At 45.6% G+C, this 13517-nt stretch overlaps 1 protein-coding gene across 7 annotated transcripts in view; it reads left to right on the forward strand.

The window, feature by feature from the left end:
• Nucleotides 1-423: 423 nt before the first annotated feature.
• TNIK (TRAF2 and NCK interacting kinase) overlaps nt 424-13517 on the forward strand; it is a 410529-nt gene continuing 397435 nt past the window's right edge. For all 7 annotated transcript variants that reach the window (XM_032258265.1, XM_032258273.1, XM_032258266.1 and 4 more), the window contains exon 1: nt 424-2407. In XM_032258265.1, the coding sequence (XP_032114156.1) occupies nt 2351-2407 (57 nt within the window). In that variant the 5' untranslated portion in view covers nt 424-2350. The remainder of the gene's footprint in view (nt 2408-13517) is intronic.

The raw sequence follows: 13517 nt of genomic DNA on the forward strand, positions 1-13517 counted from the left end.
TCCTGCAGCCGGCACCCCTGCCTTTCCCTGGCTGTCTCATCATTTAGCACCTGTCGTCATACTGCAGACATAACTTTCTCATCTAAATTGAAATCCAAGGGTAGAATTTAATGCCACTACCATGGCACCCTCATAGTCCAAACAGCTCAATAATGTCAAAAAAGTTGATCTCTTTGTAATGTTTCAAGTATAATCACGGGCATAAAATGAAGGCTTTCCACGGAAAAAAATTTAACTCATATTTCCTTATGTTTGCGGTTAAAAAATAGTTGTTTATAGATCTTAATATTTGATCTGAAATTATCTTCTTTCAACCTTGAGACAATACATTAACCTGTTGTCTAGATGAATGGTAAAAGAACAGAGACACAGAAAAGAAAAATAAGAACGATGACGGGAAATTGATCTTTTCTTTCTTTTTTTTTTTAACTTCATGTCGACGTGTTGGCTTACTGCATACTATGTCGAGCCGGATGATTTTACTAAAAAATGAGAAGTCAAGTAGCGTTTTTAGCATAACACGTTCAAACGTTTGACATACAACGTTCAAAGGCAGAAGCTCCCAAACTGTTGAGGCCATTGAGATGCTGCAACACTTTTCACGAGTCATGGTGCTTGATCCACAATGCTTATGAATATGTACAGTATCAGTAACAAAAACAGTACAATGTACACGAGATGCTGTTTCAAAGTTCTCTAATGCCCGCAGTCATGATGAACTAACTGCATTGGCTTTCATTCATTCATTCATAAGCCTTATTTTGCAGCTGATGCTCACACTGCATGATTAAGAAACCATCAGTGCACTGGTCAGAAGTACATTCTGCTGTTAACAGAGGAGCAAAGAATGCTTTTAAAGCTACTGCTGTACTTGGGAAAAAGGTCAGTTTCAGTGTTTTCTTTCTATGTGTTTTGCATGGCTAAGGCGGGAGAAGAAGGGCCGCGCGGGGATTGGGGGAAGTGACTTCCCACTTTTGATTACAGAAGCAAGGCCATATATACCGCTGTAAAACATCCAACCTGTACAGGAGAAAGTGGGTGACGCGAAATCGCTCTCACGTACACATCTTCCTCGTTACTTCTTATCCGCCCGCCAAACTTTCTCCGTCAATCTGGGCAGGTCTGCCACGCAAACCAGCCTGAAAGAAACGCTGAATGCCGAGGCGGTGGGTGCTGCCTCACCCCGTGCTGGCTCTGGAGTTACCTGAAGCCTTCCAGCTACTGCACCCAGAGAACAAGCTTCTCATTTCAATCGGCTGTTTCCGTGGGGAATTGCGACACGAGCAGGTCCTGGGTGTGGCGATGCCAGGAGAGCGCTCAGATCTCCCATCTTCCCCGCATCTGGCAAATCCTCCCAACCCGGAGTCGGCGAGTGACCGGCGCCCGGGACCAGCGTCGCCATTCCGGAGACCGCGGGTGGACCGACCCCGCCGCAGCTGCAAATTGCCGAGGCGCCCAGGGTGCACTGTGCGTGTGCGCTTCTCCCCCACCGTCTCCGCGCCTGGAGGCGGATCCCTTCCTTGCACACAAGTCCTTATATGCACCGTTTGCACCAGCCCGCGAAACTCCGGCCCCACAAATAATTAATGGGGGAGGGAACGTGTTGCTTTTTTCCCTCCGGCTCTTTCTCAGCGCAAGTGCGTCTGAACCTCGCGGAGAAACTCCAGGATGCGATCGAAGGGCCATTTTGCTGCAGTGCACGAATTGGCCACACAAAAATAGAGCTTGGGTCCCCGTGATAAGCAAGTCAAGGTTCAGGAACGGCCCTTCGCCTTCGGCCCGCGGAGTCCGCAAAAGCCTGGGCGGAAAGGCTGCGCGCCCCTCCCCCGTCCACGCCGGTGCAGAGGCACCGGGTCAGGAAGCTCTGCGGCCGATCCCCAGTCCCAGACCACGCCTCCTCCACCTCCCCCCACCCCTTCACTCCTCCCAGGAAGCGGAGATAGACAGTTCTGTGTGGTTCTCCACCCCCGCCCTCCCCCCGCGGAGTGGAGGAGTTGATGTGTCTCATTATAACAGCCAATGCAGCCGCCATCCACGCACAGGCAAAGAAGCATGTCCCATTTAAATACACCCACGCAGCCCCAGCGCCCTTAGCCGATCGGGGCGCTCAGCCCACACGCACCGCCGCTCCGGGCTTGCAGATCCGCGCAGGTTGGGCTCCGGGACCCGGCGGACCGACGCGCGGAGGACCGAGATCCGGCGCCGTGGGGCCGGGGTGGGCGGGGAGGCTGGGCCCGGGGCCTGTGGCGCGACACCCGCATGAGGACGCGAGTGAAATAGACCAAGGTGGAATTTCCAAGGGAGCAGCTTCGGGGTGGTTTTGGTCCATTTCTCCAGCGAAGAAGTAGACATGGCGAGCGACTCCCCGGCTCGAAGCCTGGATGAAATAGATCTCTCGGCTCTGAGGGTGAGTAGGACATGTTTTCTGGTTTCTTTCCAGGGGTTTGGGTCAGGGTGAATGGGCTTGGTGCGTTCACTGGGGGGCTGGGGCCGGGGCCGGGGCTGGTGGGCGGCAGCGGGAGAATGCGGCGGGGACGGAACCTGGGTTCGCGTTTTGATTCGGGGCCGCGAGGTGCTCCCGGCTGAGCCTCTACGGCGGGGGCCGTGCGGTGCCGTCTTCCTTTGGCCGTGGCCGAGGCGCCCCGAGGGCTCGTGCAGCTTATGCCAGTTTCATTGTGGACCGGTGTAAGAGCATTAAAATGAAAGGCGTGTGTGCGTGCGTGTGTGTGTGCGTGTGTGTGCGTGTGTGCACGCCCCGGGCAGTTGTCTGGTGCCAAGGCGCGAGACCCGATTGTCCCTTCTGCAAAAAGAATGCCAGCGGGAAGACAGGCACTGGCCCCTCAGGTTTCCCAGCTACCTGCATGATGACACTGCGAGGCTGGCCGTCCCCGCGGAGCCGAACCTCCCGCTCCGAGCTGGCCTCGTAGATGGCAACGGCCTCCCCCTCCCCCTTTTCTGCCTCCCGCGCCTGGCGCCCTCTCAGCGCTCCCCGAAATGCCAGTCTGCCACTCACCTTTATTTATGGCTTTAACTCAGCCCTGCCTGTGCTTTCTGACTTTGTGGCTGTAACGTTTCAGTTTTATGGCTGAACTTATGCAGGTGAAAGGGATGTGTTTTCTGCTTTTCCTCAATCAGACCGGAACTCCCTGGAGTGTGCGTGCGTGTGTGTGTGTGTGTGTGTGTGTGTGTGTGTGTGTGTGTGTGTGGTTTCCCCGTGTCTGTGGCCAGTCCTTTGTAGAGCACCTCCCTCCCCCCAGCCCCACTGGTTTGCGTTTACCTTCACGTGAATTACCTCAGACGCCGTTTCATTGTATTGACTAAGACATCACTGATATAGAATCCATTTTGCTGTTGTTTTGAGATCAGAATACCAGGAATCCCAGTGCTGCCTCGACGCTTCCCCACCCCCAACTCTCCATCCCAGCACACTCCTTCGGGGAAGGGGGCAGAGCTCTCTTGCCATTTTAATTAGATACTGCCTGCCGGGAAGGGGGTGAGGGGTGGGGATGGTGGCAGCAGCGGGTGTCTGAGAAGGATTGGACACCAATTTAAGGCCGGCTTCTTCCTCTCCCGAATCAAAAATAAAATTTAAAAAATAGCGAGCGCATAGACTTGATGTATGGAGGGTGCGTGAGAAGGAATTGATGGTGGCTCTCCACAGGGCGACACCAGGATGGATGAAGCATGGAAGTTCACACGCCCTCCTGAGGAATACATTGTTAGATTGATGCTGAATCTTGGGGCCATTTACCTGGATTCCTAGTACTTCTGACATTGCCTCTTGCTGCACCGATATTTTAAAGAGCTACCTTTGTGATCAAAGTGGTACTTACTCTGTGGTCTCCTTAATTAAACCTTTCTTTCGCCTCTCTTTTAATAACCCTTTCTTCGTCGTAATCTGTGGGGCCAAGAGGCGAGGTTTCAGCAAGGCAGGTAATGAGTTGAGAAGAAACAGCTGCCGTTTGCAATGGGCTATTCTGATAGTCGGGCAGCGAGAGCTCATTCATGCATTATTACAGGAAGCTGTCTATTTCCCTGGAGTGGAAATGCCACATCAAGAACCGGCTGCCCCCTGCGCAGCGGGGTGGGGTTGGTAACAGGGTGGGTGCTTTGGCCAGGTCTGTGGCTTCCTGCTTTACCGACGGTGTGTGTTCATTTGCCCTACTTTCTGCGCTGGGAGTTGCTGCGGGCGGGTTAATCGGGTGGATGGATGGTCCAGACTGGGGGTGGGGTGCTGCGAGTCGGTGGTGGGGTGGCGGGGCCAGTGGCAAAGGGGGACGGGGTCTGAACAATGCGCAGGGCTTGCGGTGATTTCCCTGGGCCGGAATCTCGACCTTGCTCCTCTATTGGAAAGCAGTCTGATGCGATTGGGCCGAGGCTTGTCCCTTGTGGGTTTTTTCCTGGGAAAGGTTTTCTGAAATACCAAAGGCGGAGCCTGTAGGTACGGCAGCAACCAGTGAGGGCCCACCGGGTGGACGAGTGCGGTTCCCACTTGGGATGTGTGTTCTTAGGATCTGTATTTTGAAAAGACACCTTTGCATGATTCACTGAAACTGTTCTTTGTGGCCTGGGCTGCCTCTGTTTTTCTGCCTGCTGGGAGGTGTGGAAACAGAGAGGGCAACAGCTAGCTTCGGGGACCAGGAACTGCTGGCTAGAAGACTTAGATGCAGATGTGGAGGCAGTTATATATTGGAGGGCCAGGGTCTTTGACCAGTCTTGTGGGTGAGGTGTGACTGCTGGAGTGGGTCCAAAGGCCACATAGGTAACCTCCACAAATCAGAGGGCAGATCATCTCTACCTTCGCACATTTGGAGAGGGGGACTCATCTAGATGAGATGTCTCATTGGTTCCTAGGCCGTTGGTAAAGCCTGCCTGCTGAGCCCCTCCTGGGGAATGCCTGACCCCTGAAATGCAGCCAAGGTCAGTGGCTTCTAGGAGAATTTGCTGCAGACTTACCAGTCCCTTGCTGTTTTGGTGGTTCTTTAATGTACACAGTCAATGCTGTTTTTGTAAACCCTGGGCTCAGTGCATTAAAAGTAGATCCTGTCTGGAGAGGCCTTTATCCTTCTCACTTTGGGGGCTTATTGTTCTCAGCCAGTGATCCCAGACTGGACCCAGTCTAAATTTTCCCCAAATAGCAACAATGCATAATTTAAACCAGAGCAACCAATGACAGCACTGATCATTTCAATTATGCAAGATTTGCATGGCTTAAATGTGAGTGAAGCAGGATCTTCTTTGGTTAGAAAATAGGTAATTTGAATCCAGTTTTAGCCCTGAATTTTAGAGCTCACAGAGATAAACTAAATCTTGAGGGATGGGCTGGGATGGGATGGGATGGGACAGGATGGTTTTATGGATTTAGAGCTGGAAATAGAGTTGTAGAACACTCAGCCACTCCTTTCATTGAACACTTGGGACACTGAAGCCCAGAGACGTGAAGTAAGTTGTTCAAGGTCACACAGTAACAAAGGGAGGGGACAGCAAGGAGCGTGGTTTAGGGAAAGAATCTAGATTTCCTGACTCCTCATTCAGTGCTCTTTTCTCTAAGTCACACTTTTTGTGGCTGAATCAGAAATCAATAACACATTTTCTGCCTGAGTACTAAAGAACAGCAGAAAGGAATAATTTCACCAGCACTGGGGAATTTTATTTGTTGAGAATGGGGAAACTACATGCAAGTAAGCTTGTGATATATGAAACCATGGAGCTTTAAGCTCCCTTTAGAATTCATCTTGTCCAAGCCCCATTCAGTGCCTACTCTTTAGGCAAATGACTATTTGAAATCACCTAGAACAGATAGTTGTCTTGCACAGGTAACCTCTCTCAGTAACCCATGTCCACCTGAGCATGTCCCAAGAAGTCAGTCTAGATATACACATTATTCAGATGTCTCTGCATGTGAGTTTATAGAGTTCTGTGTATGTTTTGTATAATCCATGAGGATACATATATTATGTGTAGTATTATGGATATAAACTGTATCCATGTGGGTGTATGAAAATGTGTGTATACATACATAGGCTACAGCAAACAACTTACTCATTCAAACCTGGGGCTTGAGTCATTCTTGCTTCAAGACATCTCAGTATTAAAAGAGATGCAACTTAACACCAGTGTGCTTTTTTACATAGGAGGTGAGCTTAGCCCACGAAGCTTTTTGGAGATTAGCATATTTCTGGACCTAAGCACCTTGGCTGTCCTTAACTTGGCCCACAGGGTAAGGCATTCAAGGCCAAGAGTTGGCTGCTGCTGACCTCATACTCCCAGCGTCCGCCAGGACTCACATACACTTTTGTATTTGAACAAAATTAGATGACCTACGTGTGTCTTTCCCCTTACCCCTCACTCCCTAGCCATTTCTTTCTCTATTGAAACCCAGATTTCAGAATTGACCTTACCTGAAAGCCTTGCATACACCCCTTTGCTACACTTTTCATGCTCACGTTTCACTTCGTATGGGATTTTCTTTCCTTTTTTTTTTTTGAGACAGAGTCTCGCAGTGTTGCCTGGGCTGGAGTGCAGTGGCGCGATCTTGGCTCACTGCAACCTCCACCTCCCAGGTTCAAGTGATTCTCCTGTCTCAGCCTCCTGAGTAGCTGGGGTTTCAGGCACCCACCCCCATGCCCAGCTAGTTTTTAAAGTATTTTTTTAGTAGACATGGGGTTTCGCTATGTTGGCCAGGCTGGTCTCAAACTCCTGACCTCGTGATCCACCCACCTCGGCCTTCCAAAGTGCTGGGATTACAGGCGTGAGCCACTGAGCCTAGCCAGTGCACGAATTTTCCTTTGCTTCTTTACTAAACCGTGGACAACTTGAGGGCAGAGGCTAGGTCTTGTTCATCTTTGGATCCGTAATCTCCATTAGTTGATAAATGGATGAATGAGTACATGAATGAGTGCATGGGTGAATGAGTGGAATGAACACCATCTCCCCGGTTGTATGTCCCCCTCTTATTAGTTCTGTGACTTTGGGTAGGTCATTTAACCATAGTTAATAGGAATGATCACAACTGTTTGCCTTTCTCACACACTGGTTTCAAAATCAAAGTATTTAAGGCAATGCTTTAAAAACCATACAGCACTATACAAATATGCTATCCCAAGATTAAGCAGAATTTAGTGGGAAAATCGATCCCATCAACATTTGATTGCAGTGATTTTATCTAACAGAAAATTATCCTGGCTTGGCACAGTGGTTCACACCTGTAATCCCAGCACTTTGGGTGATCGAAGTGGGAGGGCTGCTTGAAACTAGTAGCTTCAGACCAAACTGGTCAATGGAAGGCGACCTCATTTCTACCAAAAAAAAAAAAAAAAAAAAAGCTAGGATGGTGGTTTGTGCCTGTGGTTCCAGCTACTGGGGAGACTGAGGTAGGAAGATAGTCTGAGCTTGAGAAATCGAGGCTGTGATTGTGTCACAGCACTTCAGCCTTGGTGACAGTGAGATCTTTTCTCAAAAAAAGAAAAAAGGAAGACGATTAAGAAAAGAACAAATAATCCTGAGAACAAGGTATCAGAAGGTTCCGACTCTTTTTAGTAGCAGCTCAACAGACCTTAGCTGCCTTTTTCCTTTTGTGTGCCAATACGACCTCATGTGTTTCTCTGATGGCCTGAGTATTAGCATTCATTACATATGAGGTAAGCTCAGACCCGAAGCTTTTTGGAGATTAACATATTTCTAAACTAGTATCAACTATCAGCTTTGTTCACTAAAACCTTCTTTTTTTAAAAAACTTTTTCTCCTTTTTATGTATTACTGATTATTCAAATACAAACATATTATGTCTATGCCTTCCCCAAGTTTTTTTTTAGGTAAAGTGGACACCTAAAATGATACACTAATGGCCCAGTATTGAAAACTTTCTGGTAAGATGTCTCCTGGGGCTTAAAGAAATCTCAAAACATTATTAATTCATTACTCCAGAGCACTTAATTAAATTTGGTCTAAAATGAGATTTTAGTAAAGTTGCACAAATTGATAACAGTATCTTAAAATGATAACAGCATGGCAATTTTTTCATTAGATATTCTTTGTGTTTTCCAGAGATACTAAACAGGTGTTTTCTTTACAGTGACATTTCCTTATAAAAAGCAGGGTGTGCTGGTAGTTATCAGAACATCAGAGAAATATGCATAATCGCTTTCAATATTCATTATTAACTGGAGTAATCATTAGTACAAAAGCCAGTGTAAGTCATGGTTTGCTGTTTGCATAATTATCTACTTAGGAGGTCATGGAATATTTTGTTGATGAGAGATACCCAGTACATTTGCTTCAGGAAATAGTGCTTTTTCCCCCTTATCTGTAAGACTCTTTGAAATCTTATAATTTTGAGTCTAGCCCGTTGGGCCTTTCTTCCTTCTGTGTCTCTGCCCTGGAATTAATCTTCCGCACCCTCCTTGTTCCAACACCATTCCTTCTCTCAGTGATAGTGGTTCTAAAGTCCACCCAGTCAGGCGCTCCTGTGATTGAATCATGACCGCCATGCCCAGCTGAGCACAACCAGTCTCTGATTCCCTTCCTGATAGAATTTGGAGTAACTTGAGTCTGAAAGATGCTTTAATGTCAAATTGATTCTTACATTTCTGTGGGGGAAGTAGCTCTCTGAGAACAGGGCCTAAACTGGTTTGTTAGCAGTGTGCTGAGAATTCTAAGAAAATCTTAATGATATTTTTTGAATGAAATGTTATTCTGCACATATAAATATAAGGTCTCTAGTGGAGAGAGAGGGAGGACTTAAGTAGAAAATGTTGGATGAATTCCGCTTGTGATTTCTTCCAGTCTGGTTGGAAGCTTATTTCCCTTTAGAGAAACATGATTCTATCCACTTCTTTTTACATGCCCTGGCTGTCTCACGGGGGTGCCCTCGGCTTCTCAAAACACATTTTATTTCACCCCAACTTAAAATTCTTTCCTTACTGTTGATCATATGGGTCCCCTTGTCTCCACTGTTCCCTGAGAGTGCCCTAGTTACTCTCCTCTGGGCAACACCCGCGACAGGACCCCGCCTCCTGCTCCTCTACCACCAGCCGACTTCTGACTGGTCTCTTGTACACTGTAGCCCCAGGAGTCTTCCTAATGCACAGTTTCAATCTGGTTGTTTTAATTCAAGGCCTTCTCTGACTCCTTAGTCTACAGACTGAAAACTAAACTCTTTAGCAAGTTGTCAAGACCAGCTGCAATTCAGAGGGGCCTCCCGCCAACTTCATTACCCCACGGATGCTCTGGAGGGGTGCTCTACCTTAATCTCCTTTCCTGTACCTACTGCCCAACACTAAAAATATAAACTCTCTCCCATTCATAGACTGTGTCAGAACTGACCTCACACCTCTTTCATAACACTCAGAACTTTCTGTCTTGGATTATATTCACTACTAGACAATTGCTTCTTCAAGGCAACATTTGATTTTCTTAGGGGTCCTCACCAGTTTTCTTTACACAGCAGGTGTTCGTTCAATGGACAGATTTTGAATTAACAAAATATATAATGTGCAGCCCTTTTAGAAGGGCTGGAGGTGATGCTATGTAGAGAGACTATAGAAACTTCACAAAGGTGGGACCTGTGCTGATCACAGCACAATTCAGGGATCGCGAATTACATTATAGTCTATGTCGCATGACTCGGGACACCTTTTATGTAGAGTACAATTCCAGTGGATGCTAATTACATACAGTACAATTCCTGGGGCACCAGTTATGAGAATACTATGCCTGATCCTGGGTAGGTATTCCTATTTCTAGAATTTTCCTACCAAAGAAAATGTTCTCTCCATTGTCGTCTTATTCTAAGTTTTGAGAAATTTAAAACACCGTGTGTGGCCAGGTGAGGTGGCTCACACCTGTAATCCGAGTACTTTGGGAGGCCGAGGCAGGCAGATCACGAGGTCAAGAGATCAAGACCATCCTGGCCAACATGGTGAAACCTTGTCTCTACTAAAAAATACAAAAATTAGCCTGGTGTGGTGGCGGGTGCCTGTAGTCCCAGCTACCCGGAAGGCTGAGGCAGGAGATTCGTTTGAACCCAGGAGGCAGAGGTTGCAATGAGCTGAAATCTTGCCACTGCACTCCAACCTGGTGACAGAGTGAGACTCTGTCTCAAAAAAAAAAAAAAAAAAAGAAAGAAAAGAAAATGGGTTAGAATTCTGAGCCGCGTGTGTGTGTGTGTGTGTGTGTGTGTGTGTGTGTGTGTGTGTTTGGAGTGTGTTTCGATTATTTTAATAACCTGATAATATTTATGACTACTATTTTGATCAAATAGTAATAGGTGGGTGGGAAAGGCTGTGCTTCTAGAGTGGCCCACTGGAAGACAATATTGAGTTTTTATCTTGACAGAGGTGGCAGTGAGTGAGTAGAGAGAGTTTGGGAGATTGTGAGCTTTAATGAGGCACACAAGCTGGGAGTTAGAGCTCAGTGTCATTGCTGGGAGTTAGAGGCGACTTCCAGCAATTTCTATTGCTGGGATGCATATTCCTGGAATATGTAAGGGAATTAGAGGCAGGACTGAGGTCATTTAAATAGCCATGGATTCTTATTCTACCTGTTGGGGATAGCAAGAGATTGCAAACTGTGGACCTCAATGAGCTGAGAATTGTCATTGAAAGTAATATCCCTTCCTAATTTTTAAATGAGTTTTCTTTTTCCCAACCTTTAGATTCTGATTTATAATTTAAAGCGTTGTTCCAGTTTTTGAAGACGGAGTGATAGGGTGACGAGCTGACGTGACTTCTACTAGGTGCTCCCTTACAGTGTTGCTGCTGGATACCTGGGTTTAGACTCTGATATAACCCTAGACTTTCAAGTCTTGTCTCTCTAGTTAGTGAAATTAGAACCTTGGCAGTATGGATCAAGTAGGAAATTTGTAGACTTTAACAATACATTACATATGTTACAAACATTTGTTTGATTAGTGTATTAGAAGGCACAAATTTGGGTGCATTGTAAATCTGGGTCCAGTACTGTGTGATTCTGTGAAATATGATTAACTGTAGGGGAAGAAATGCACATGGTATCTGGCATTCATTCATTCATTCATTTGTTCATGTATATATTCATTCAGTACCTGATTATTGGGTGCTACTCATTGCTGGGGCTGAGCTGAAGACAACACCGGCATGGCGTCTATACCCATGGTTGGATGGAGAGGAGTCTGCACTTGTTTTTCACCACACTCTAGCTACACTGATTTTTTTTTTTCTGTTTTGTAGATCTGCCAAGCTCATTTTTGTAGTTCTCTATGTCAGAAATTTCACATGGAGGGTTCCATCTTGTTATTTAGGTCTAAGGTCAGATGCTGCCTATGTTATTACTTATGTATCTGCATAACACATTTACCCTCAAACTTCGTGGCGTAAACAACAACAACTGGACCAGGAATTCAGAAGTGACTTACCTGGGTGGTTTTAGCATGAGGTATCTCCTGAGGTTGCAGGAAGATTTTGGCAAGGTCAGTATCTTCTGAAGGCTTGACTGGGGCTGGAGGATCACTTTCCAAGATGATTTACGTATGTGGTGTGGGTTGTTGCTAGGAGGCCTCAGTCCTCCCCATGTAGATGGGTCCACTGGTTGCTTGAGCATCCTCATAACATAGTGCCCACTTTTACCAGACAAATCAAGAAAGCAAAGCAGAAGCCACAATGTCTTTTATGACCTAGCCTTGGAAATCACACACCATCATTTCTGCAGTACCCTATTGGCTACTCAAGTCAGGCCTATTCACTGTGGAAGGGCCCTCTCAGAGGCTCACTACTACACAGAGAGGCTTCCTTTGCAACACACCTCTGAAGTAGCACTCGCTCCCACCCTGTAACTGTCCAGTTTAGTGCTTTATTGTCTTTAAGGCAGTTATGACTATCTGGATTTTTTTAAAAACCTGGCTGTCCCAACTGGAGCCTAATAAACTTTGTGAGAACAGGGATCTCACCTGCATGTTTAGCACTACATTCTGGGTGCTTTGAGCTGTGTCTGGCACATGATAAATAAATATCAATTGTATGAATGAAATTAATTAATTCATTTAGAAGGGATCTTTATTTATTACACCTCATACCTCCAGAAAATAAGCTGTGGGTCCTGCTGACAAAAGGCACAAATAGGATAAAGCCATAAAACCATGATGAAGGTAAAATGAAAAGTAAATGGGGTTTGTGTTTGCATGTCTTATCTATATATCTACTTATCTGTGTGTCTATCTAGGGCTTGTTGATCCAATTGACCTCTTGTGTAGGTAGAAATTGGGGCTCAGAGAAGTTACTTGTCTAGTCCAAGGATGAAAGTGGAATGCGGAACTGGGTCCCGTTATGCCACGTCCCTCAACTGGATTGCCAACATCCTGGACATCTTAGTGAATCAGTCATTCCCACAACACAAAAGCCAGCCTAACAATGTATAGATATGAAGATGGTTATTAAGTTGTTTGTATGTACAGAACGCACTGAAGACAGTGTGCTCCACTGTGAAAAAACCCAATCTAATTAGATGGTAGAGGAGAATTCAGCTAAGTTAATCACTATAGAGAATTAGCAGTGTTTCAGATGTAGAAAATAAAAGTTATGATTCTATGTGCAAAGAGGCCACCTGCAGCAGCTAAAAATAGATGCCGTATTTTAACCTGAGTAAGAAGCTACAAAGACTCCTGGGGCTCTAGGGCCCAGAAAATGCAGACTGTGAAAGGGAGCAAAGACTAATACTGCTGAGTTGTTAAAAATTTGTTTAATTTTTAAAAAGCTTTTCTGGTTCTCATTATAAAAGCAATAGTCATTGCAATGGTTTCTGCATGGTCATTGCAGAAAACTTGGAAAATGGAGAAAAAGTAAAAAGAATTCTCAAATTATTCAAACTTATGATTCCTGATGATAACTACATGTGCACTTTGGTGTATGGCTTAGTAGTTTTTTCCTATCCATGGCTAAATAGTTTTTTTTAAACAGTCAGATAATATTGTATATATTATATATAACCTATTTTTAAATGAATAATTAGCCTTTTCTCATGCCATTAATCTTTTTTTAAGGCATAACTTTTAAAACTCTTTTTTCATGAGAAATTTAAACTTATGTAAAAGTGGACAGAATACAGGGAGCAACAGATGCTGGAAAGGTTGTGGAGAAATAGGAATGCTTTTACACTGTTGGTGGGAGTGTAAATTAGTTCAACCATTGTGGAAGACAGTGTGGCAATTCCTCAAGGATCTAGAACCAGAAATACCAGTTGACCCAGCAATCCCATTACTAGGTATATACCCAAAGGATTATAAATTATTCTACTATAAAGACATATGCACATGTATGTTTAAGCAGCACTAGTCACAATAGCAAAGACTTGGAACCAACCCAAATGCCATTCATTGATAGACTGGTTAAAGAAAATGTGGCACATATATACCATGGAATACTATGCAGCCATAAAAACGATGAGTTTATGTCCTTTGTGGGGACATGGATGAAGCTGGAAACCATCATTCTCAGCAAACTAATACCAGGAACAGAAAACCAAACACCACATGTTCTCACTCATAA

Source organism: Sapajus apella, unplaced genomic scaffold (genome assembly GCF_009761245.1).
Source record: "Sapajus apella isolate SASKATOON/1434 unplaced genomic scaffold, GSC_monkey_1.0 scaffold101, whole genome shotgun sequence".
Lineage (NCBI taxonomy): Eukaryota > Metazoa > Chordata > Mammalia > Primates > Cebidae > Sapajus > Sapajus apella.